Source organism: Benincasa hispida, chromosome 4 (genome assembly GCF_027475165.1).
Source record: "Benincasa hispida cultivar pf3 chromosome 4, pf3_genome.v1.1, whole genome shotgun sequence".
NCBI lineage: Eukaryota > Viridiplantae > Streptophyta > Magnoliopsida > Cucurbitales > Cucurbitaceae > Benincasa > Benincasa hispida.
Genome location: NC_143481.1, coordinates 15,575,410 through 15,603,263, shown reverse-complemented (window position 1 = coordinate 15,603,263; position 27,854 = coordinate 15,575,410). Strand labels below are relative to the sequence as shown.

General features: G+C 34.5%; 1 protein-coding gene across 2 annotated transcripts; it reads right to left on the bottom strand.

Annotated features, from left to right (window-relative positions):
* Positions 1 to 720: 720 nt before the first annotated feature.
* NIK3 (NSP-interacting kinase 3) lies at positions 721 to 5,439 on the bottom strand. Of its 2 annotated transcripts, none has more exons than XM_039028908.2 (11): positions 4,476 to 5,439; positions 4,163 to 4,295; positions 3,984 to 4,055; positions 3,732 to 3,875; positions 3,574 to 3,645; positions 3,411 to 3,470; positions 3,230 to 3,318; positions 2,987 to 3,130; positions 2,490 to 2,831; positions 1,768 to 2,159; positions 721 to 1,500 (listed from the first exon to the last, which is right to left on the bottom strand). In XM_039028908.2, exons 1-11 carry the CDS (start codon positions 4,573 to 4,575, stop codon positions 1,183 to 1,185), a joined length of 1,866 nt encoding a protein of 621 aa, XP_038884836.1. In that variant the 5' UTR covers positions 4,576 to 5,439; the 3' UTR covers positions 721 to 1,182. The 2 variants fall into 2 exon arrangements, with proteins under 2 accessions (XP_038884836.1, XP_038884837.1); XM_039028909.2 differs by having other exon boundaries at positions 4,163 to 4,367; positions 4,476 to 5,005.
* Between the last annotated feature and the right edge of the window lie 22,415 nt (positions 5,440 to 27,854).

The window sequence follows — 27,854 nt, the reverse complement described above, 5'->3', positions numbered from 1 at the left end:
TGAGATTTATTAAATACAAAATTGAAAGTTTATATATCTATTAGATATTTTTAAAGGAGTAATTCGAGTTAAATTTATAAGTTTCGAGATTTAGTAATCATAATTTTTAGAACTAAGGACTATACTTCTAATTTAACTTGAATGTAATTTTAAATATATTGATATATCATATCTAGATTAAATAATAATAATTATAAACTTATTATAAACTTTTATAGACTTAATCACCTAAATATTTAAGCACAAAATATGAGACCTACATATTTATCTTTAAATTTAAAAATAAAACTAACAAAATATGAAACCTACATATTTATCAATAAATTTAAAAATAAAACTAAGTTTTCCCTACAATCAATCTTCCTAAAACAATTTGCTAGAATTTTAAAAATGTGTAGATAAAAATGTTTACATATATGAAAAAAATCAAGAATGAAATTAAGTTTTAACTTGTTACAAATGTACTAAAATTTAAAATTTTATATATGTTTTTTAAAAAATTAGATAGGAAATATGTTTTGTAAAGTTGGAAATTGGAGTAATGTATAAATATATTTTGAAAAAAGTGAAACAATAAAAAATAACTTAAAAGAAAAAATTTATAATAAACGGCCATTCTCTCAAGATTCGAACCCCAAACCACACGATGATAAGTGATTAAGGACTTCCTAACCCCTAAGCAAATAACCATTTTACATACTTTGAGAACATGCGGTGATATATATTTAATATACAACTGCAGATTTTTATATTCAACAAAAAAACAAAAGAAATACATATATGTAAAACATCAGGATGTGAGAAGGACACGTGCCCTGACCGTTTTATAAATTCGACTCTGATTCCGCCATCTCAACAAATTCTGCATTGGGCAGGAGGACCCACTTGAACATAGATATGGGCTGGGCCTTGGATGAATGAATGAATGGGAGGAGCACGAGTGAACACTAATTAATTAACAAACGACATGTCGTTCCATGTGCCAGAAGTGAACTTCTAAGCTGGGTTGAACAAGAAATTTCTTAACAAAACAGCTTAGCATTACTCTCTCTCTCGTTTCTTTTTTACAGAAGAATTACACAAGCATGAAACCAACACCATCAACCCCCACTCACTCTTCTCTGCAACTGCAAGTTAATAATGATGTAAGAAGGAATTACACAAGAAACAAAGTGAAGGCTGTCATCTAGGGCCTGAAAGCTCCATGGCTTCTACTATCAGAGAAGATTCTTCTATATAATCTGAGTACCGTCGAGGGGGATTCTCGCACGGTCGGTATCGTGGCGTTTCAACGTTCTGTGATGCTTCCCATTTCTCAGCTAAACCATCGCCTTCCAACATTTTTAATACTTCAGACATTTTGGGTCGGTGAGAAGGATTGAATTGAGTGCTTAACAGCGCAACCTGGACCATTTCCTCCAACTCAACTCTGTCGAAGTTACCTCTTAGATCCTTATCCACCATCATATTCAGCTTTCCTTCCTGATGCAACTTTTTCACCTATATATCAAAAGAAAAGAGAATAAGCAAGATTGTGATTCTCCAGATAAACAACAAATATATATATGCCTTGTAATAAAAAATAATGTAAGAGCCAAGAAGCCAAACATGCAAGTTTCTAGTACCGAGATTGATCAATTTAAATGGTGGAATGAATTGTACAAACACTATTTTCCTTAATTTATTGAATTAACACGGATATAGTTGCCATGTAAGTTGAAAAAAAAAAAAAAAAAAAAAACAAGGGCATGCTAGAGGAATAGTTACCCAATCGAGCATCACGCCTTTCTGGTTTGCTCCTCGACCAAAATCCAGAGCCTTCTGACCAGTAATTAACTCCAAAAGCAAGATTCCAAACCCAAAAACATCAGTCTTTTCTGACGATTGGCCTGTTGATAAGTATTCTGGGGCAATATGGCCAACAGTGCCACGCACCGCTGTAGTTACATGAGAATCCCTGTGATCCAAAAGCTTGGCCAACCCAAAGTCTCCAACAACAGCCTCGAAGTCTTCATCAAGGAGAATGTTGGCAGCCTTCACATCACGATGGATGATTTTGGGGTCACACTGTTCGTGCAAGTACACCAATCCTCTAGCTGTGCCCAAGGCTATTCTCTTTCTCATTGCCCAATCTAGAGCCGGCTGCCCATGGATATGATCTGATAAACAAAGGATTGAAAATTACGAATCGTGCCCAATACTAAATTTCCTTTTCTAAAAAACATATAAATCTTGAAACCCTCCAGTTTAGCATCATTTTGTTACTGGGGATTGCTAACCTGTCGTCAGTAGTAACCACACCGGTTGGTAAATGGTAATACTATGAAACTTGCAGGTATTAAATATCCAAGTAAACAGCCTCATCAAGCTATATGAAACCATATGAAGATTCGATATCTTGTTTTGTTAAGCCAGATGCAACTGATTGCCACCACTTAATGCTAAATTAACAAACTAGGAATAGTACACAACCTTTGCAAGCAACAAACCTCTTAGACGAGATGCAACACTGCCATTGGGCATGAATGGGTAAACCAGAAGTCTTTCACTCTCAGTAGAACAAAAGCCAAAAAGCTTGAGAAGATTTCGGTGTACAGCTAAGCTTATCATCTCTACTTCAGTCTGAAATTGGATCTCCCCACCAGCGGTGTTATAATCCTTCAGCCTTTTAACCGCTACCAGAGTCCCATCATTTAAACATCCCTTGTACACAATTCCAAACCCACCTCTTCCCAAGATATTCTTAGAGTTGAAGTGATCAGTTGCTGCCCGAAGTTCCTTGAACGTGTACCTTCTCAAATGACCCAAACGTACCTCTGGGTCATATTGATCTGTTCCATTAACAATATTAGTCCAAGAACAATTTCAAACATATTACACGAGAAGCAAACAAGATCATTTCCTGCTTAATAAAATATTACATAATCCATCACAAAGCAAAATGCCATGAATGAACAAGGAGAAAGAGTAGATAGAGGAGACTTACCATTTACATCAAAGAAAATCTGCTGGTTGTGTCTGTATCTCCACCAGACAAGTAATCCAATAAGGACTAAAACAATAAAAGCAGCACTAAAACTTGCCCCAAAAGCAATTGCCTTGCTGTGGCTCTTACCAAACCCCAAATTTCCTGAGGAGAAAGAACCCAACCAATCAAAAACATGTTTCAATATGTTAAGGCAACAAATCAAAAAGTTAAAAATACAAATAGAAAACATCAGGTCCACACCTTGAAGAGCATCTGGGGCAAACGACAATGGCTCTGGAAAGATAGCAGAACAGTTGTTTGGACCACAGATCAGAGGGTTACCAACAATTCTGAACAAAAGAGACAGTACTTTAGGTTTTTGAAATTTTTTACTCAATCAAGATGATATGAATTTGTAAATATGATAAAGAAAATAACTCACTTGAACGTTCTTGCTGATATTTTGGGTAAGGAGCCACTCAAGTTGTTGTATGAAAGGTCCCTATTAGTTCAACTAAAAACGTGAATATATATTTCTTCCAAATAGCATTAACTGGATTTAACCACAAAATAGGAAAGTGGTACGCAGAGGTAAATGAACATACACGAGCGTGAGACCTTCAACTTTGGATAGAGATTCAGGACAAGGTCCAGTTAGGCTGTTGTTATTCAGTCGCCTGCCTTGCTCAAAAAATAATGTGCAGTTGACAAAGATCAGAACGAATCCTTCAACGAAAAGCTAGAGAAAGCGTACAACACTTACAAATAGTTCAGCTTCTTCAAGTCTCCAAGGGAACTGGGTATTTGGCCACTAAATACATTGTTGGAGAGATCAAGAGTCTGGAGGTTCTCTAACTTTCCAATGGTTGCAGGAATTGGTCCTGAAATGTCATTGTTCTGAAGCAACCTACATGTGTTTGTGATGGCATAGAGAATTATTTTCGTTAGATAGAAAACATACGATAGTGTATTAGAACTACAACCAGGGGTTTGTAAGGAGAATGGAGAATCTTACACTGATTCCAACTTACTGAGGTTTCCAATCCCCGGTGATAAGACCCCAGACAAACTCTGGCTAGGTAGCCCCCTGTTCATAACATTAAGATTTAAGAACAAAGAATCCCAAAATAATAAATTGAAGTTTTGACAAGTGGTCAAAATCTAGGAAAAGAATGTGCAAAAACGAACACTTACAAAGCAGAAACATATCCATCTGGAGAGCAGGTGACCATTCTCCAGCTACAAGGATCCACGGAATTAGAATCCCAGTTCTCCAAAACATTGTGGGGATCTAATAAATCATTTTTTATGGCCATCAAAGCTACGACTGTTCAAATTTCCAGAAAAGTGAAAATTGAAAATTCAATTCCCAGATACAAGACAGGTCCAATTAAACTAGCTGAATGGAAAAAAAAAAAACAAAAATGGTCTGCTTCGTATTTTGCCATATACAAAAATGAAAAGTAAAATGGAGGGAGGCGGAAACAGAAAGCACGGAGAGACTAACCTTCGTAGTTTACGCCAGAAGGAGATAACGTAGCAGAAGCAAGTTGGAGGAGTGCCAAAACTACAAAAACCGGTTTGCATAACACAAGAGGTGGTTCCATAACTTATTTTGCGTAAAGTAAATTGTCAGTCGAGCGGATGCTATGTATGAAGAAAAAGCAGAGACGCCATTGTCCAGATAGGTCAGGAGTTCGTAGGAGGGAGGGGTTTTGGTTTAGAGGTTGAATGAATGGGAGGTGAGGGCGAGGGTGAGAGGAAGCAGAAGTGGAAGAGAAATTGGTAATAGGTGGAAGATGAAAGTGTGAGATCCTAGAGATCTGAGAATGGAGAATGTGATTGTATACGTGTTGGGGACTCCCCACAAAATCCAAGCGGGTATGTTGTTGGGCAATCCTCTCCTCAATGATTCCACAACCATAATCTTGTTTCTTGAGTTCAGTAGCAAAAAGAAAACCCACTCAACGCAACCCCCCCTGCTGGCTGCTTCGGCACAGCACACAAGCAAACAAATAAACAGAGTCCGTAAGAAACAGCCGAGGATCGATGTAAACCCACTTTACAAAATGAAGCCAGTTTTCTTTTTTCTCTAATAGAAAGAAAGCAGCTTTTTCGAAAAAAGAAAAATAATAATAAAAGAGAGAAAAGATTGGAGTGGAATGAAAGAATGGATGGATACTGGGGATTGAGGGGGGGAAAGAAGAATTGTGGGTAAGGGTATGGGTATGGGTATTATGGGTATTGGGTGTCCGATGCTTTGGCTGCTTTGGGTATGCGAAAAGGAAAAAGAGTGCAGACGCAGAGTGTTTTGGTTTGGCAGGTCACGTGCTTCCATTGTCTTTCTTTTCGTTTCCTTCTTTCCACACTTTGCAATTTCTTCAAATATGTTGATGTTCAGTCCCTCTCAACATTTTCTTTTTTATTCCTTCCTTCATCAACATTCAATCCTTGCTCTTCCATCTAATTATATTTCTAACTAACTATCAATTTCTGATTAATTTGTTGCATATAATCCATATACACTTTTTGACATGTTGGACAAAGTTACAGTTATAAAATGGAATATTGGTAGAGGCCACAGGGTCCACACTACAGCTATGGACAATGCCCTATTTGCCCTATTTGCCCCTATTTGCCCTATAGGGAGAGGAGGGGAATGGAATGGGATTATTTTTATAGCTCAGGCGTGCCTTTGTGTGTGTCTCTCTCCTTTTCTTTTTCCCTAATTGTTTGTACAATTAACAATTAAATAAACAGATAAAATAAAATTGAGGAGCGGTGGCGCTGTGGTGTGCGTGCGAGCCTTTTGTGTTATTCGTTTTAGTTGGTTGGTTGGATGCTGTGATCAGAATCTCTCTATGATATGATGCCCAAACCAAACCACTCATATTCCATTTTCTTTCCTTTTTTAATTTACTAAATTTCCTTTTACTTCTTTTCTTTCTTTTTCTTTTTACCTTTACTTGTGGGAGTTCTGTTTCCCCCTGGGATATAGGAGCATACTCCTCAACACTATTTAAGGAACTTTTTCAATCAAATACCCATCTGATTAAAAGGGTGATCATTGATCAAAGATGTAGAATCTTATTCAGTTGCCTATAAGAATAATACTTCTACAATAGGGTCCCCTCCAAAATGCAATTCCCATCTTTATCCTACTTATTTTATATCCTTTTGTTGAATATTTTTTTCTAATATACCACGATTCAACTACATACATCTTAGTCAAACACATTATGTACCTATGCTTATTTTGATAAAAAAAAATATTTGAATGTATTTACTTAAAAGAACTAATATATATAGAGAGAAATGTTATATAATTTTAAAAGAAAAAAAAAAATCTCTCCTCTCATACCTTTGTCCTTCTACTTACATAATCACTTTGAAATAAAATTACGTGAAGGACACAAATCACCCCTAAACTATATCATTTACTCTAATGAAACTTCCAAACTCTTGTAACAGAAAATAAAACTTATGAACTTTGATGGTGAAAATGAAACTGTCTCTGGGTTTTTAGAAGAACTCTAAAGTGAGAACTAATAACCATATAAATTAATATTTTTTCTATAAAATAATATATATATATATATATATAAAAAAATTCCTTTTTAAAACAGTGAAATAATTCCGGCTCAATTTATTATTAAAAGGAAAGGAAAACCATTGGCTATCTTACTTTGTGGTGGGGCCTGTGCTCACGGGTTTCTTCTACCTACAGTAGAACTAGAAAATGAGGTTTTTAGATTATTATTATTATTTTTTTTTTTTTGGTAGTGAGTTCAATTATGCAATTATTCAAAGCTATATCATTTTTCCATCGCTGGAACATGATTTGGAAGAAATTTTGAGAAATTAATTCACATATCAGTATACAAGAAATGGAAATTTGAAGTTAGAAAATAAGGGGAAAATACTACTTCGATTTATCGATTGTCATATTAGTATTATTTTGAAAATAAGAATCTCTTACCAATTGAAGTAGCAAGTACCATACTCCTCTAACACTAAAGAATTTTATGAAAATTGAGAAAGGGATTGTTCATAGAGAAAGATTGGTGTAGAAACTAAGAAAAAATATAATAAAAAGAGATATGGGTGGGAATGGGGAGAGGGAACAGAAAACTAGTTAACAAAGAATAATATTATACTTGAAAGTTAAAAAATATAATAATAATATATTTAAAAAGAGAGTGATGAATTGTTTGATAAAGAAAGTTGATGTATTTAATTTGGTATTACAACATAAAGTGGGTAATAGAATCCCGATGCATTTGGTATTTTTGTCGCATTGGGAAAATTGAATATGCTCAGCTTTTTCAAAAATTCATCTATATATTTATATTTCATTTTAAGAAAAGGGAAAAAAAAAAAAAAACAAAAAAACAAAAATTCCGAATTTGTGTACCCGAGACTCGTAATCACGCTCAGCTACTTTGGGAAAACCACAATTCCGTGGAATAATAATGCTTGTAAACACTGCATCTGCAGGTTTTTTAAGTTTTTCTATTAAATCCAAATTATCAATTCTATTTCTGTGTTAATATATTCCATTATTTGATATTTCCACTCACATGCCTTCCCTTTCCTTCTCAATAAACCTCAACCATTTTAATTTTTTGTTTAATATATATTTCTCTTTCTTGATTGAGTCCCTCAGGCTCTCCAACTCCAACTTTCACCCAAAACTTCATTATAATATTTGGTTCATGTTTTAAATGTAAGCTGCACTGCGTTTTCATTTGTTTTGTTTTCGTTTGCTTACCTTTTTCTTTTGTTTTGCCTATCTGGACATTCTTCATATTTTATAAGTCCATTACAATTATTAGCCCATAAATATAAACCTATAGTCATAGTTTTAAATTTCCATCTAAATCTCGAAATTCTTGTTGATTTTTCCTCAATTTTTTGAAATTTCTATCATAGATATTTTCATCGACAATAAAAATTATCTTTAAGAAACCACATATTTTCATTCAAATCTTTTTCATTGAATTTTCACATAATTTCACCTCAAATGTGAATTGATGTGAGTTCTCTAATATTCCTTTCATTTTCTCTCAAGTTCTATTTACTTTTAGAGTTTTCTTTTTTATTCTTTCTTTTTCATTATGTTCTTATATATTTAATATTATACATTTTATATCCTTCTCAGATTTAATGTTATATTAGTTTAATGCAATGAGTTATCATTTTTATATCCATTTAATTTATAATAAATAATTTACAATTATTTTAATATGCAAATATTTCATCTTCTTTAATTTTGTGATTATTTTTCAATATTTGATATTATTTTGAAATTGATTTTTTATTTTTTTTTTAAATTTCTACTCTCACATCGTCATTTACCTAAATATTTTAGGTTATACATTTGAATGTTGTCTTACTTTATAAAAATGATGATTAGAAATGGTAAATTATAATCTAATTTAGTCACAATCAAAGTTTCATTAACTAATTATAACAATTTCCATCAATTTTCATAAAGTTTCCCAAAATTTTCATCGATATTGATATTACATAAAATCGGGACCTTGATATTTCCATCTATTATGGTGTTTTATTATCGGAGTATGATTGATTTATTTTTTATGGTAAAACCTTAACAAAATGTTTATATAACATATTCCGTGTCATGTTAATTCTTCATTGAGATTGCTTCCTTAGATGTTGGTATATGTAATACATAGTTGCTGGTGTGTTTACTTGTTCTCTGCGACATGTCATTGTTAGTATTGACAAAAATCCCCGCGGGGTGGGGTTTCTCCCCGGTTTGACAGGGATAGGGGTCAAACCAAGGATAAAAAACGGATCCCCGACTGGGGATGGGGCGGGGACGGGGATAGTATCCTCGCCCCATTCCCATCCCCGACTCCACCCCAAATATTTTTTTAATAATTTTTAATAATAATAACATTAATAAATAAATATATAATAGTAGCTAGTTTTATTATTTTAAATTTTTTTAAAAAAATTAATTTATTTCATAATATAATTATATTAAACTTTATATTAAATCTAAAATATTTTTAATTATTAATTTAAATAAATATAATAATAATAATACTTTGTCATATTAAATATTTAAAATTTGAATATAAATACAAAATTTTAATTTATTTTAAATAAATAAATATTTAAAAATAAAAATATAAACGGGAAATTTATACCACCGATCCCTATCACATGTATTAATTAAAAATAAAAATAATTTGTCATATTGAATATTTAAAAATAAAAATACTTTGTCATATTAAATATTTAAAATAAAAATAAAAATATAAACGGGAAGTACAGTAGTGCCAATTTACCGTTTTGTCCTTGTAGTTACGTCTAACTCCTTAAGTACCACCGATTCATTAATGAACAATACAACATAGTCCTACTATGTGTGGACACTTCTCGGGCCATGAGAAGGTGTGTGGCGCTATATCGTTCAAGCCCCGGAATCAACCCTTAAGAGAGCAATCTATCTACTTACCCCTACTTCGGGGAAGGAGTGAATTCCAATTTGTGTAGTTGAGTTCCTAGCTCCCAAATCAGATAAATCCCCAAAGTGGTAAGTTTGAGTCGGTGATCTGATCACTCGCACCCATGCAAATCAAAGGACCACCCTCAAATGCAGGAGTTCCCAACTCACTCAGGATCGAGGTCATGTTACCTATGGTCATCCTAGTGAAATGAAGTCTCTGTCATGAACAACATTATATAACGAGACTATAACACTTCGTGGTCCGGTCTTATACAAACTCCTTTATATAGGACGCCCTAGCTCGTATGTCTCCACATAAATGATCAGGATCAGATCATCTGTAGCAAGTCACAACACTTGTAACTATTTTACAAAGCAGGTCGCATCCGTAGCGTTACCAGGATAAGGTTTCCCTCCTATATCCATATACTACAGACCATTTTGGTTATCACTTAAGACATGATCCACTTGTATGTCTCCATATATATATTTAAGTTATAAACGACAACCAGGGATCTTAGTTTATTGGTTTGTGGTAAAGCAATTAAAACATCCAATATTCATAGATAAAAGTGAAGAAAATATCATATATTATACATCACAAGCATTTGTTCAAAAACTGTATTTACAAACTACAAAACCCAACGAAAGTTTAGGGCATCATCCCCAACACTTACAAGATCATAAAAGAAAAGATTACCTAGTTTTAGTTTACTTAAAGGCCTAAACTAATAGAAAGAAGACATTCAACTTTCAATTCCTCTTTGCCCTACACTGGCCCAATTATCGGTCTATGATATATCTAACTTGCATTGGATAGAGGAAATTCTAATACAAGGGTGCTTTTTTTTTTTTTTAACTCACACACACAAAAGGTAATTGGCACTTTCACACTTACACCGCCGGGAACCTATCACTCTTTTCTCGTGGGTCTTAATAGAAACACGATGAAGGTAGCTCTTTTCACCTCTACCCATGCACACACACACATTAGTGAAGGTTATGTTAATTGGCAAATCCGCTTTATTTTTTTTGTGCTAGCAATATTTTTTTATATACTAGATCCTTTTTATTCCTCTATGTCTAAATTTGTTTCTAAAACAAGATGGTTGTTCATAGACCAAAGTTTGTCCTATTGGGGTAACAAAGAAAATTAAGTAGATATGAAATTTCTAAGAGTTTAAAGGTTCTAAATAAATCTAAAGACTAAGTATTCGATTTTTTTATGAAGTTAAAAGGAAAAGAAAGTTTCTTTTGAAAAATGAGTTTCATAATTTTGTTTGAAAAACTTTGAAGGTCTAAAATTTTGTTATCCTTGATGTGTTGTAAATGTGATGCGATTATGATGTATGTTTGCGGTGATGATCTATGTGTTGCACATTCAAGTTTTCCTAGTAAAACCTAAGTATAAATCTCACTAGGTTTCCTGGTAAGTCCAGGGTCGAATACAGGGACTACTGAGTTACTATGCGACAGTAAAATTTTGATTCCTTTGCCATGGCAAAACAAATAAGATGGTTGGTATTTTGTTTAAGTATAAATCTTATATGGCAGGTTCGAGTAAAGAGTTGATGAAATCAAGAATTTCAATGAGTATACCATGAACGGGTTGAGAAGGGATTTAACTAACACTTCCTAAGATTGCGTTCAAGTTATACGATCATGCTATACACACACAATAGCATGTCATCTCTCAATGTTAATGTCATAGTTCCTATTTCTAGGACGCATGCGGTGTATACGATAATGTCAATAGGATTTATGTCTAAGCCGCTATTCTTGTCTATGCAATGATGAATGATGCACACATACACAAGGTGACCGCATACTATCATATCCTATTTCTAGGGTGCATGCGATGCATAATAGCAAACAGAACTTATGTCTAAGTTTCTATCTCTTGCTTATATGGTTCTATCTAACTTTCTCAAGCCTAGATTCTAATCTGACTCTCTCAAGCCTAGATTCTTTCTTTAGACTACTCTCTCGAGTTTCTCTAAAGGGTGAATGATGCATACATAAGACAAGATGATCGCATAAAGTGAAGATCTTAGGTCATGCTCGCTAGGTAGTTCTCAACCCATTCGAGAATTTAGCTACTCATGCAAAATGTGAAGAGACTGAATAAATGTTGAGATGAGAATTCCATTTTTTATAAATAAAGTGCAGAATACAAAACAATAATGGAAAGTATGGATAAGAAGCCCGATAGTAATGTCTTGCTTCCCGTGGACTTTACACTGTCTTGTTACTCTACTCTGCCCAGAAGAATATCCTTGCTTTCGTAGGTGTCGTCCCTCTCTCCTTCTCTAGTGCTTTCCAATGGTCTTTCGAGCTGTCCAGGAATGTTCTCTTGGTGTCTTCTTCTCTTCGCTCGCCTCCGCCTTCTAAGTATATGAATAACTATTACAGACTAACGGCTATCTAATTTGTATATGATCTATCTTCTGTATGGAGAACTCTTTTATCGATGGTGACCTTCGGTATTTATAGAGCTCAAGGTGAAGAAGCTTTTCTCTCTAATGATTGCAATGATGGAAGGTCATTAAATCTTCTATCTGATGTGCCGATTAATGGTCACCGAAAAATTGAATGTACTTACTACAGTGTGTCGTTAACAGCTTGTCAACTAAATTCGAATTTGATCGTCATCAGCTTTTCGTCCCATCATGATTTATTAAGCTTTCACCTTGATGTGCCGTCTTTATACAACCACCTTCTTGAGCAACTTCTCGCGAGCGCATACGATCGCATGACTTTGCAGTCGTAATCTTTCAATGCGCGCGGATGCTGAATTCCTTGGATCGCAATGTTACATGCGCCAAGGCATTTTTCCTGCATAAAATAAGTAAATTAGCTGCTTTTATGTGATGGGTGCATGCGATCGCGATATTCTCAGTTTAACACTTTTGGACATGATTTTGTATATTTTTACCATCGCATTCCTTCATTGTTTTACATCTTTGCGTTGTAATAACGTACATTTCTATCCGTTATCAATCCTTACTTGAAAGAGTGCGTCATCAAAACTTCATTGATAAGAATCAAGAGATTGAGTAAAAACAAATAATGCATAGAATCAAAGAGAATGATATTCTTGAATGTGCAAACATGAATTTATTGCATTCAAAGTAAAAATGGTCTTTTGAAGAATAAAGAATTCAATAGATATGTTTTTTCAAAGAATCAAAATTATACCACCAAGATGAAAGATATATCATAGCAGAATTGCAAAATCTATGTAATCAATCTAAGTAATCAACAATATATTAACCCGAGCTTAGATGCTCAAGGGTTCTAGACATGGAATCTTTTTTTCTTTTCTTTTCTTTTCTTTTTTTTTTTTTTTTTTTTTTGTGAGGCTATTTTTAAAGCTAATCAAAGAATACTCAAAAGAAATAATAAAAACATGAGAATACCAAAAACATGCAACGTTAACCCACCCCTAACTTAAAGATGGAACATTGTCCTCAATGTTTAAAATAAGCAAATGAATTCAAGAAACAAAAAGAGAAGGGATATAGAGAGAAATTTCCCTGGTTTTGTTGTTGATCATTTATTTACTTGAGAGAGAATTTTCTTGTTTTTGTTTTTTTTTTATTATATTTAAGAGCTTCTTTTTCTTTTATTGAGTAAATCACCTAGAAAGAAAAAGAAAAGAATCAATTATTCTATTTATTTGAAATGCTATAAGTAAGAAAGAAAAAAAATGAGAAAATGAGAAAAGAAAGAAAAATGAAAATGAAAAGAAAAAGAAAAGAAAATTTGTCCTGTTGCAAATTTTAGCATCGTTTGCTCGACGTTGATGAAGACTACTTTTGAAGTATTTACATTTTGGCAAAATTTGTTGTTGAAGGAATTATCATTATTATCTTTTAAAGAAGATTCATTCTTTTCAGAAAATTGAAGTGAAGATTAGAAACATGTTTTTTTTTTTATTTGGATTATCATGATCACAAAAAGTGAAGAGATGCATGAGAAGAATCATGAACAATCAAATCAAAATCATAGTGAATGGAATGGGTTACCAAACAATTAGAAGTTTTGCATAACATAACATTAACAATGTAATCAATTTCATCATATGTGTTTAATGAGCAAAAAGAATAATATTCCTCTGGAAATCTCATGACATCATAAATGTTGAAGGATTTTACCTCTCCATCAAATTCTACTGACAAAGACCCTTTATCTACATCAATTATTGTTTTTGCAGTTTTCATGAAGGGTCTACCAAGTAGAATGTTAGAGGAAGAAGTAGAGTATGGTTCATCCATTTTTTAAATGTAAAAATCAAGGGGAAAGATTAATTCTCTGACTCTCAACAAAACATCATCTACAATGTCTAAAGGTTGAATATATGTCCTATCCGCTAGTTGTATGCAAACATTCATTTTTTGTAGGCCATTCAATTTGAGATCTTCATAGACATGAAAAGGCATGACATTTATTGATGCACCTAGGTCTAGCATGGCATGAGTGATAATTCTATCTCCTATTTTGCATGGTAAGGTAAACATTCCCCGATCTTTATATTTTTTGGGCATATCTTTTTTCAGTAAAGCAGAGACATTTTTACTAACAGTTATTCTCTCCTCTTCCTTTCCTTTTCTTTTCTTAGTACATAAATCCTTTAAAAATTTAGCATACCTAAGTATTTGTTGAATAGCATTAAGCAAATGGATATTAATTTGTACCTTTTTGAACATCTCAACTTGTTCTAGGTCGGTATCTTCTACCTTAGGTTTTCCTAGTCTACTAGGGAATGGTGCCTTGGGTACATGCGACTCTACTTTAGGAGGAGAATAATCACATACCTCGAGAAAAATAGGAGTCTCTTTTGGCTCACTTACCTTGCTCTCTTGTTCTTTCATTACCTTTTCTTGCTTCTTAGAAGGATATTCAACTGGGTTTGCATCTTGAGAGGAAGAGGGGATTTCCTTACCACTTCTTAAAGTGATTGCGCTTACATTTGTATGCTCCGGTTGAGCGGGGAGCTTTCCGGATGATTTACTCTCAAGCTTGCTTATCACAGTTGCAAGTTTTGTTATTTGTGTGCCCAAGTTTGAGAAGCCTTGTCTAGTCTCTTGTTGAAAAGATTTTGTCTTGTTGAAGTTGTTTGGTTTCTTGATGAAGTTGAATGTTGTCCTTTTGCAAATTGTGTAGTTTCTGTTGAAATTTTTACGAATGATCAGCAAGGGATTTCACTACGTCCTCTAGAGACATACCTAAAGAGCTTGAAGAAGATGGTGGGTTCCGGTTCTTAAATTGCCCTTGAGATCCCCACTTGAAATTGGGATGATCTCTCCATCTTTGGTTATAAGTTCGCCCACGGGGGTCGTATTTTCTCTGAAACCCACCAATGGCATTGACTTGGGCTTGTGAGCAAGCCTCGGAAATGTGCCCGACTAATCCACACGCCTTGCACGGTTTGACTTGAGGAAGACCTCATTGGGCTACCTGAGTGAAAAGAGAAACTAGATTAGATACTTGTGTTCTAAGTTGACTTACTTCACTAGATTTAACTACAAAATTATCAATAGTCCTTGTCCCAAAATTCTGAGAGTTCTCCGCCATGGTTGAAATTAGTTGGCTTGCTTCGGTCGGTGTTTTGTCTGCCAGAGCTCCACTGATGGCCGCATCTATATTGCTTCTCTCGGACGGGTGTAAACCAGAAGAGAAATATTATATTAGATATTGCTTAGAAATTTGATGGTATGGAAAACATGCACATAACTATTTGTATCTTTCCCAATATTCATACAAAGACTCTCCTACACTTTTTTAGTTCCGTAAATTTCTTTTCTTATATTATGAGCTTTAGATGCCGGAGAGAATTTTCTCTAAAAATTTCTTTTTTGACCCACTCCACATAGTAATAGAACCCACCGGTAGATAGTATAGTCAATCCTTAGCCACATCTTTCAAGGAGAAGGGGAAGATTTTATGGTTGAGCTGCTTTTGTGTCACTCCATGTGGATGCATTCCATCACAAACAAGGTGGAACTCCTTTATGTGCTTGTGAGGGTCTTCGCTGATTTTCCCTCTGAAAGTAGGAAGTAGATGTACTAGCCTAGGTTTGAGTTCAAATGGGACAGTTGTCTCCGGGTACACGATGCAAAGAGATTGTTGATTATAATCCAGTTTCACTAACTCACGCAAAGTTTGCTCTCTTACTTCACCCATGATATTTGGTTGTGGTTGTTCTTTTTCTTGATCCAACTCTTCAACATTTTCTTGCTCTCTTCTTGTCCTTTCCTTTCGTAATCTTCTCTCCTCATGGTCGATATCTAAAAGAAAATCACAAAGTAAACTTCGAGAGGAGCGGGCCATACACAAAAGGAAAGCTTAAAACCTACTATTTTTTTGGTTTTATTATTATTTTTTTATTTTTTCTTTTTATTCAAAGGAATTCAAAAATTCTAAAAGACCAATTGCTCGATTCCCCGATAATGGCGTCAATTTGTTTTGGGAGTGAATAGGTGTCGTTAATTCTATCTTACCCAAAACAAATGAAATTTATATTACTCTAACTACAACTAGAACTAAACGTAGTAATAGTGGAGTACGAGGTCGATTCCAAGAGAACCGCTATTAATTGACCTAAAATAGACTACTTGAGTTCCAAAATACAAAAGATTAAATGGGGGGTTGTTGTTTTAAGTACTAGAAACTAACTAAGTAAAAAGAAAAGAATTGATATAGGAAATTTATTGATGAGAGAAATAAGAGAGATTATGAGATAAGATTCAATTGAAATGAAATCTTGGGGATTTTATGTAAACTAGGCAATTCTATCATTGACTTAACAAAGAATCATGCAATTAGATTATTCAATAGTTCATTAAGAATAAATTCCTAATGTTCTAATTAGCTAATTTCACAATTAACCCCAATCTAGATCTTAATTGCTTCCTAAAGACATTTCATAATTAATCCCTAAATTGCATTAAACTCATGAATTTCTTAACTATTCCAATCTTGAAATCAAAACACTAAAAATTCAAGATTGATTGCATGAATGTTCTGAATTAATAGATTCTTTAAAGAAATGAGGAAAAGAAGTCCACATTTTCTATCAAGACTAGTAATTCTTGCAACCATAATTACAATTTTGTTATAGAACCATGTAATTTTTGCACAAAAAAATTGATTAACCTTGAGTCGCCAATTCAATCTTAATCAATTTTATTCTAAATCTCAGCAGGAAGATTCAAAAGAAAGTAATTACATGAAAGAAAATTCAAGAAAGTCTCAAGAAAATGTTAATTTACATTATTTCCCAAGAAAAAGGATTACTTACTCATGGATGATGAAATTTTTCAAGCAATCCATTGATAGTTGCATATTGATACAAAGTCTGAATACAAATCGAATGAATCTCACAAAAAAATTACAAGAATCGCTCTATAAATTCGAAATCTCTAAAAAAATGGGCTTTTCTTCTATTTCGAAGTTTCTCTCTCTAAAAATGGGTATCTCTCTAGAAATGATATATGAATCTCTATATATTTTGCTGAAGAATTGAACCAAAATTTATACCAGCAGCAAATCATCGTGTGGCGTGAGGATGAATCGTGTCAAAATCCGAAAAAAAGAATGAACGCATCAAGTTTTTGGAGTTTAAAAAGCGAGTTTTCTGTCTTATACTTGATCATCGATGCACGATGAAGCTTTACTCGATGCTCTACATTGGATGGCCTTTACTTGATATCTTTTACTCGATAAATAGAATGAATAAGAAGAAACTCGATAGTACTCGATGACTCGATAGTTGATTACTTGATGATATTCACTGGTATTTACTCGATGCATTACTCGATGGTATGAAATATAGAATACTAGATGCTCGATAGCCTTTATTTACTCGATGGTATTTGATAGTATTCGGCTAAATACTCGATGCTCGATTACTCAACAGCCTTACTCAATGGCATTCGGGTATTTACTCGATTCTCTTCAATTTGTTGATTTTCTTGGTCATTTTTTTAATTTTTTTGGCCCAATTTTCTTGTAATGATTCCTAAATGCCTCGAGGACTGTTTTACCTACAGAATTAGCATTTAGAACAAATAATCAATATAATTTCAGGGGAGTTAACATAGAAAATATACATCCTTTAAAGATATAACAGTCATACAACATGCTGTGACATTGTTACTAAAGGAACCCTAAGGTCCACAGCGGAAGCGAAGATCAATCCCAAAATTATTTTTTACAGAATACAAAATTTACAGGACCTTTATGCATTATCAAAGAAAATTACAGCATGCAAAAAGAGAAGAAAAAAAGAAATAAGGGTTAGGAAAATAGGAAACTTATCCTTGAAGAACCGTTATTCATGAATTCCATCCTCTTCGACGAACAATCACGATCCAAGATGGCCACCACCACAAAATCTTCCTTCGTATTCTTTGGTGAGAAGAGAATCACAAAAGGTATGGCCTCTGTGATTTTTGGAAGAGGGGGAGATTGAGACGAGAAGAGAGTGACTTATTGGAAAATTGCAGAGAGATTGTAAAAATATTGAACTGTAAGTCTCTCTCACAATTCTTCTATGAAGAAGAATATCTCCCAAAAAAAATCCCCACTTTTCATGATCAACCAAGAGAGAATTAAGGGGAGGAAAGTTATATCACTCCCTTTAAATTTAAATTGAAAATAAATAAATAAATATATATATATATATATATATATATATATATATAACTATACATATATATCTATATGTTATATCACATATAACACATAACCTATAGTTTTATATTGTATCAAATACAATATAACCTAGAGTTTTAATTCTCTCATTAATGCATGACATTTATATAAATCTCATTTATACTAAATTTGATTATATGAATCCAATTTATATAATTAACATTTGAATCATATTCAAATATTTATTTCCTTTCAAATAAACTTTATACTATAATGTATCAAATACATTATATTAATTATATCATATACAGTTAAGTTGAATTAATTATATTCCCTCAATTAATTTGAACGATTCAAATTAATCCAAAATTGATTCTCAATAATTCCTGTTGAGCAACAGAGAGGACCTTATGAACCTGTAGATTGAAGCTTCAATGGTACTTGAATAATTAATTAAACTCCTTTAATTAAATTATTCAACATCCATTTACTGTTGGTCACTCCACTAAAGATTGACAGCTACACTATTTGCACTACAAATATATTTCTGTGTCCACTGGATATAACTAGTCAACAATACAATGATCCTTCACAAATTGCTCGTAAGTATAGCTAGGTCAAAATTATTGTTTTGCCTCTATAGTTACATCTAACTCCTTAAGTACCACTGATCCCTCTAATGAACAATAAGCCATAGTCCAACTATGACCAAAGCCTGCTTAGGCCAAGAGAAGGTATGATGTCACATTGTTCAAACCTTGGAATCAGCCCTTGAAGGAGTAATTTATCTACTTACCCAGATATCAGGGAAGAAGTGAATTTCGTCTTGTGTAGCTATGTTCCCAACTCCTCAATCAGATGAATCTTCAAAATGGCAGGCTTATTGAGTCGACGATCTAGCCATTCTCACCCATCCAAATCAAAGGACCGCCTTCATAGGCAGGAGTTCACAACTCACTCAGAATTTAGGTCATGTCACCTATGGTCATCCTGGTGAAATGTAAGTCTTTATTATGAAAGGTGTTATATAATGAGATTAGTCATTTCGTGGTCCGGTCTTATACAAACTCCTTTGTATAGAACACCCACACTCACATGTCTCTACATGAATGATCAGGATCAGATCATTTATAGCACTTTACAACAATTGTAATATCTACAAAGTGGGCTGTGTTTATAGTGTCACTAGGATAAGACACCCAACCTTATTCATCTACTAGAAACCATTTAGGCTATCACTTAAACATTATCCACCTGTATGACTCTACATACATGTTTAAGCTATAGATGATAACCTTGGCTGTTAGTTTATTGGTTTGTAGGTTAATTCTACTAAATATTGAATAAAACACATCATATTTTATTAAATAAATAAATTTTTGTACATTACAATTATAAAGTACAGGATCCATAAAATTTAGGGCATCAACTCCAATAGTTACGTGACAAACAGAAAAATCTAGAGAATACTATTTCCTTATCTATCAATGGGATTTTCCAGAATTTGTAGTCTGTTGTATTTTTCTTTGTAGAGTGGATTTATTATTTCCTTGAATATATTCTCAACCCTACCAAATATATATGATGAGTTTGTTCAATTTTAGGATTTGTTGTTTTGAAAAAATATTTAAGCCATAGTCTTGTGTTTGTGCCGAAAAACACAATTATATCAATCTATGAGATTGTGAAGCTTTCGCCATTGTTGATCTTGAATGTCTCTAGACCTTATTGATTCGTACAAAATAAGTTCTATTTTTGTGGTGGTTGAACTTTGATTCAGAATCTTTGTTGATATTGAAGTTGTTTCATTGTTCGTTATTGAAGCGTGCTTCGTGAGAAGATTGGTTGGTCGTAGAGGGAGCCTAAGATATCATCTCTTGAAAAGAGATTCTCTAACTTAGGGGGAGCCTAAGTTTATAATGTGAAGAGACATTCACAAGAAAGTAGGAAGATACTAGTAAAGAAAGAATCTCATACTTAGGGGGAGCTTAAGTGATCATTCATTGACATTTTTATACTTAGGGGGATCCTAAATACGTTGAAATTGAGGGGATCTCACATTTAGGGGGAGCTTAAGTGATCATTCTCTAAGTTGGGCTATTTGAGTATCACTGTAATTGTCGTTTATTTACATATAACTTCATCGTTGTAATTGTTTAACTTTATATTAGTGAATATATCTTTCTGCACGTAGGTGGTATTATACCGAACTGGGTTACCAAACTCTGTGTTTTTTTTTCTGGTTTTAGTTTTTTGCATTTATTTATGTCTCTGGAAATGCTATAACATCCTATTTGACAAGTTTGGTCGTGTGTTAGATAACCTATTTTTTTCAATTGGTATCAGAGCGGGTCACCATTACTTCTGGTGTTTCGATCTGAATTTCTTCAAATGGAAGGAATCAAAGAAGGTGGATCTACCACACATTTTCCATTGTTGTATGGAACAAACTACTCATATTGAAGGCTAGAGTGACCACTACTCATATTGGAAGGGAGCAATTTGTCTACTCTACTCATATTGGAAGGGAGCAATTTATTTACTTACCCCGACATTAGGGAAGGAGTGAATTCCATCTTGTGTAGCTGTGTTTCCAACTCCTCAATCATACAAATCTCCAAAATGATAGGCTTATTGAGTCGGAGATCTGACCACTTTCACCCACACAAATCAAATGACCTTCTTTATAGGCAGGAGTTCACAACTCACTCAGGATTTAGGTCATGTCACTTATGGTCATACTGGTGAAATATAAGTATCTATTATGAATTGTATTATATAATGAAACTAGTCATTTTGTGGTTCGCTCTTATACAAACTCCTTTGTATAAACACCCCCGCTCACATGTGTCTACATGATTGATTAAGATTAGATCATTTATAGTACTTTACAATAATTGTAACATCTACAAAACGAGCCATGTTCGTAATGTCACCAGGATAATGCACCCAGCCTTATCCATCTACTACAGACCATTTAGGCTATAACTTAAACATGATCCACCTGTATGATTCTACATACATGTTTAAGCTACAAATGATAACTTTGGATGTTAGTTTATTGGTTTGTGGGTTAATGCTTCTAAATGTCTAATAAAACATCTCATATTTTATTAAATAAATAAAATGTTTGTACATAACAATTAAAAACTACAGGACCCACAAGATTTAGGGCATTAACCCCAACAGTTACGTGACAGACATAAAAATCTGGAGAATATTTTTTCCTTATCTGTTAACAGGATTTTCCAGATTTCATGGTCTGCTGTATTTTTCTTTGTAGAGTGGATTTATTCTTTCCTTGAATATATTCTCAACCCTACCAAATATATGTGATGAGTTTATTTAATTTTAGGGTTTGATATTTTGAAAAAAAATTCAAGCCATTGTCTTGTGTTTGTGCCGAAAAGCACAATTACATCAATCTATGAGATTGTGAAGCTTTTGCCATTGTTGATCTTGAATGTCTCTAGATTTTATTGATTCATTCAAAACGAGTTCTATTTTTGTGGTGGTTGAACTTTGATTTGGAATCTTTGTTGATCTTGGAATTGTGCCATTGTTTGTTGTTGAAGCATGCTTCATGAGATGATCGATTGGTTGTAGAGAGAGCCTAAGATATCATCTCTTGAGAAGAGATTATCTAACGTAGGGGGAGCCTAAGTGATCATTCATTAATATTCTCATACTAAGGGGGAGCCTAAGTACTTGAAGTTAAAGGGATCTCACACTTAGGAAGAGCCTAAGTGATCATTCTCTAAGTTGGGCTATTTGAATATCATTGTAATTGTCGTTTATTTACATATAACTACATCATTTTAATTGCTTAACTTTATATTAGTGAATATATCTTTCCACAGATACACTGTCCTCCAAACATAGGTGGTATTACATCGAAATGGGTTACTAAACTCTGTGTTTTGTTCTGGTTTTAGTTTTTTGCATTTATTTATAATGTCTCTAGAAATGCTATAAAATCCTATATGAAAAGTGTGGTCGTGTGTTAGATAACCTATTTTTTATGCATTTATTTATAACTACTCATATTGGAAGACTAGAATGACAACTTTCTTAAAGTCTATTGATCTTAAAACTTGGAAAGTAGTGGTAACTGGATGGACTCCTCAGATCGTAGCTACGAATGTTGGGAGCACTTCTGGTCTTGGCTTTGGAGAAAACTTTCTTAAAGTCTATTGATCTTATGACTTTAAACTTAAGAGTGATTTAAAGCATATCATGGCTGAAAAAGACTTTATGTGCAAATCTGTGAGAATGTTGAATTCGGGAACTGGTGCTTTGGAGAAGATTCTAAAAAATGGAAAGGCTTTTGGTGAGCTATCTGGTCTTGGCTCCACTGGATCTAAATGCAAATGTGCTAGTTCTTATTCATCGAAAGGGAAACAAAAAATTAAGCTTGTCAGGGAACAGAAACATGCTCCTAGAAATGTACCAAAGTCATCTAAACCTTCTATTAATTAGAAGCAGATGTCACCACATGTGTCTTCAACATTTGCATAGATATCCTCTCAAACGTTTGTAAAACAAGCTAAGAGGGTGTGGAATTTTCATCAAGTGATAAAAGGGTCACATCAGACCTTCTTGTTTTAAACTGCATAGGTTTTATAACAATTTATCTTGGTCATCATTTGCACAGGTTAGAAAAGTTGATGTTCAAAAGCCTGTATCTTCTCAACTGAAATAGGAATGGCGTGTAAAAATAGGTGTTTGATGCAATATGGTACTTACATTTTGTCAATCTTCTTCAAGATGATTGTTATTTTGACAGTGGATGCTCGAGATATATGACAAATGAAAAGTCCATAATAACAAATATCTAGTCTTGTGAATCTACTCATGTCGTGTTTGGAGATGGGATAAAAAAAAGATTCTTGTTAAGGGGTAAGTCCAATATCCTGGTATTCCCTCTCTTCAAGATGTCATGCTTGTGGAAGGTCTGGCAAAAAATCTTATAAGTAGTACTCAATTATATTATCAAGGCCTAAATGTTAGTTTTTCGAAAGATAAATGTTTGCTGATGGACAATGAAAAATCTCTTATAATGTCAGGTATGCATTTTTCTGATAATTGCTACTTGTGGATTCCTAATGTAGTTGGTCATGTTTGTAGCATCTCTAATCACAATGAAGCTATGTTCTTGCCTAAAAGTCTTGGTCAAGCTAGAAAACAAATCGTAGTTACTTCCAAGAAACTTTCTTAACTTCCCACTGATTGTGCTCTCAAAACTCTTCATATGGATTTAATGGGTCCTATTCTATTTGAAAGTATTGGAGAATTATGTGCACCTAAAGAAATTCAACATGAATTGTTTTCTCAACAAGATGGAATAATCGAGAGAAAACACAATTTTCTTTAGGAGATAGCTCTTGATTTGTTCCAACGTACTAAACTTTGATCATATCTCTCTTAGGTTAAAGTTATTATTGTTGGTTGTCATTTTTTCAATTGTCTTGCTTTTAGACCATGGTATGTGTGTCAAAATTATGGAATATGGAGGGAGAAAAATTCTAATAATGTCAAATAATTCCATATTTTTTTAGCACATGTTATATTTTATCTGGTTGTGTATTGAGACAAAAAAAGGTTTCAAAGAAGTGATTATAGTATTTGTCTGAGATATTTTGTCAACAGTCAAGCGCATCAAAGAAATGATTACAATATTTATCTAAGATATTTTGTCAACAGTCGAGCGCATCATATGCTCAAATTGAAGCATGCACTGTTTATCAAGAAGTTAGAAGAAAAACTAAGCATTTTTCAAATTTATGATGATGGCCCTGTTTTTAGAGAGATATCCTAGAAGATGGTGAAACCTTTTGTCCGACACATGCAGACTGCGTTTGAAATGAGGTTGGTCAGATAACTTACTTATTTTTTGGGATTTTAGAATAACCATATGAATGTTGTAGAAGTAGTTAAAATTATATTTCCCAAGACAACTATGGATCTTTGCGGAATTGACTTATAGTAATTAAAGAAAATTTGGATGGAAATGCGTCATGTTAAAAGGGTATGTTAACAATAGAAATCCTTACCGGACATGTCACTCAGTCCACCAGGTATGTTTCTAGAGATACTTCAAATCAGCTCATTTCCTCTCCTAAAGAATTTGAAGGTTTTTAAAGAAGTCTAGAAATGTGACTTCTCTTGACTTGCATGTGAGTTTTGAAGAATTTAGAGTTGGGAATGCTGACAAATTACCTATAATGTTGATATTACTATGATGGAGTCTGTAAACTCTGTTAACTGTGTTGTTGATCATGTTAAGTTGTCTGGTATTCCAAATATGGTGTCTACTAAAACTACTATGGATAGTGTTGAACTAATTGTGTCTTATGTTATTGGGCATTTACTTCTACAACAACTGTTGGGTCTGTTATTACTTTTCATTTTAATGTGCCCTCTAAGTCTGTTGCTACGTCTACTGAAATCGTGCTTTAATATATTATGCCTGTTGAGATTCTTGTTGAGCATTATATGTTGTGTGACATTGTTGTTGATAATACTACTCTTGGTGAAGCTTTGGGTAAAGACATTGCATCTTCTAATACTATTGTTGAATATGTTGTTTCAACAGAAAGTGTTGGTAATGTGAGACCTATTCTTAATGTCATGTCTAAAAATATAGAGAATGTAAAGTCTCTGTCTGTTAAGGAAATTGAAACCACTACTTCTGTTGCTTTGACATTAATTCCAAGGAAATTGTTGATCCTGTTGTCACTAAGGATATTGATAATATTCATGGTGGTATCAGTTGTGTTTATGAAGTAAATAAAGATGTTACTGTTGCTTCTGCTAGTCAGTTTGATGATGTTTATGATTATATGTAAGAGGATTCCAATGCTTCTATTGAGAACTCTGCTAGTGTTTCTACTACGAATCGTTCTTGTTGAAAATAGGGTTTTTACTCTAGGGATATTTTTGTAATTGCCTCTGGCCCTAGGGTTCTCTACAAGTCTATTTATTCACCCTGTTCTCATGTATTCAGTGTATTTAGTTTATAATAATAAAAGAAAAGATCTGTACTGTGGTTTTTCTCCCTGGTCTAGGGTTTCCACGTAAATTTTGTGTTTTTTCTCTGTTATTATTTTCATCATTGTATCAGAGCAAAGGGATGAAATCCTAGCCATTATGGAAGAAAACCATCCACAATCACCTTCCGCTGGTGGATCTTCAAGTTTTGATATGCAAACCGCTATTAGGGTTAAGGAGTGTTTTCAGGCTGCCCTACCAGACTTAATCTCCGCCATCCGATTACAGGCAACCAATTCTTTAGGAAACCATCCGGTTGCAACAAGATCACGGTCGCCGATCAGGAATAACCCAAGAACGTTGACAGACAGAGGCGTTTCCGACGTGCAGGCGATCGACGAAATTTCAATCGCTTCTCCTCGACTATTTGAGTTTTCGATCGCCAATTATGGGGTTTCTAACCCTCGAAAATCTTAGATCGGCGAACTCTTTCAGATCGATGAAGCAGCGCCACCTAGGGTTTCATCTTCTACCTCCATCAGAAACACGATCGCGCCACCGGTGTACACCGAAGAAGTCACGACAGGCCTGATGAGTTATTCTGTCTGGCAAGGAGAGCAGAATCTCTCCGATTCTATTCTCGGTTCGTTTGACCAGAGGGATGAGAGATTTTCCGGCAACCATCTTGAGCAGCGCAGCCGACCGAGGCCTTCTCATCTACCGACGATCTCTCAGCCGGCTACCAGTGTCCCACCGGCGACCATGGCAACTCAGTTTCCAGCCGGTTGTAGTTCGATTCATTACTCCGATGATGTGAGACATCGGTTAGCCTCTTTGCATCAGCAGATTTCAAATACAATGCTTGGCACAACTTCCCAACTTTCTATTAGTCCAGAGAATCCGGTAAACTCGTCATCTATTTTGCCCAATACAAATTACTTAACTGGTTCAATGGGCAATTCTGCAGAAGTTCTGGTTGGAGAAAAACTGAATGGGGAGAATTACTTCTCATGGTCCCATTCAATTCGAATGGCTCTAGAAGGTAGGCACAAATTCGGATATCTGACAGGAGAAATTCTGCAACCCATCCCAGGTGATCCTCAAGAAAGAATTTGGAAATGGGAGGACTCTTTGCTACGGTCTGCTCTTATCAACAGTATGGAGCCCCAGATTGGCCGGCCTCTTTTATATGCAGCAACTGCAAGAGATATCTGGGAGGCAACCAGGGACTTGTACTCACAATGACAAAACACATCCCGGTTGTACACTTTACATAAACAAGTCCATGAATGCAAGCAAGGAAACATGACTGTTACGTCCTACTTCAATAAGTTTTTAGTTTTTTGGCAAGAAATGGATTTGTGCCGGGAGATTATCTGGAACTGCGGCACAGGATAGGGCACGGTATTTGAAGCTTGAAGAGGCAGATCGGGTTTGTGTTTTTGGCCGGATTAAACCCAAAATATGATAGTGTTCGAAGTCGCTTATTGGGACAATGACCTATTCCGTCTCTCTGAGAGGTGTGTTTCGAGATTCATCTAGAAGAAGACTGATCACAGGCTATGAACAGTTCGGTGATAGCCTCTGTTGATGCATCAGCCTTTGTCTCAAAGGCATCTAATTCCGACAGTGACAAAAAGCCCATACCTATCTGTGAGCACTGTAAGAAGCCGTGGCATTTGAAGGACCAATGTTGGAAGCTGCAAGGCAGGCCCCCAAACAGTAAGAAACGACAGTTCTATGACAGATCAAACTCCAGACATACTTCTGTAAGTGATCCAGTTAATGAAAATTCACAGCATCAGTCATTAGCCCATGGTAAGACCAATGTGAATCCGTCGGAGTAAGTGCCATTGCTCAATCAGGTACATTCTCATCTCTTGGTCTTGTTAACATTAATGGCAAGAAACCTTGGATCGTGGATTCAGGGGCCACAGATCATCTCATTAGTTCTTCAGAATTATTTGTTACTTACTGTCTGAGTGCGAGGAATGAACGTATCAGAATTGTAGATGGGTCTTTTGCACCAGTTGCAGGAAAAGGGAATACTTTTCCTCTTGATGGTTTTATTTTACGTGATACTCTTCATGTGCCACAAATATCATATAATCTTTTATCGGTCAGTAAAATTACAAGAGATCTGAACTGTAAAGCTATTTTCTCACCAGACTCTGTTGTGTTTCAGGATCAGAAGTCGGGGATGACGATTGGCACTGCCCGGCATGATAGGGGGCTCTACTTTCTTTCTGACGAGACTTCTTCTAGGGAGGATTACACCGCTGGTTTTATGTCTTTAAAATTTTTTACTTCTGAAAATGACTTTATGTTACGGCATTATCGTTTAGGCCATCCGAACTTTCAGTATATGAAATATTTATTTCCACACTTGTTTCGCAATATTGATATAGCATCTTTAACTTGTGATGTCTGCATTTGTGCCAAACAAAGTCGTATTTCGTTTCGTTCTGAACCATATAAGCCGTTTAATCCCTTCTCCCTTATTCATAGTGATGTCTGGGGACCATCACCAACCATTACCTCTACTGGTAAACGTTGGTTCGTCACCTTCATAGACGACCATACACGTTTTACTTGGGTGTTCTTAATAGCCGATAAGTCAGAGGTGTCGTCTACCTTTAAACAATTTTATACTATGATTGAAACCCAATCCCATGCCAAAATTGGGATTTTAAGGAGTGATAATGGACGAGAGTTCTTTGATACCTCTGTTCATGACTTTCTTGTGTCTAAGGGAAT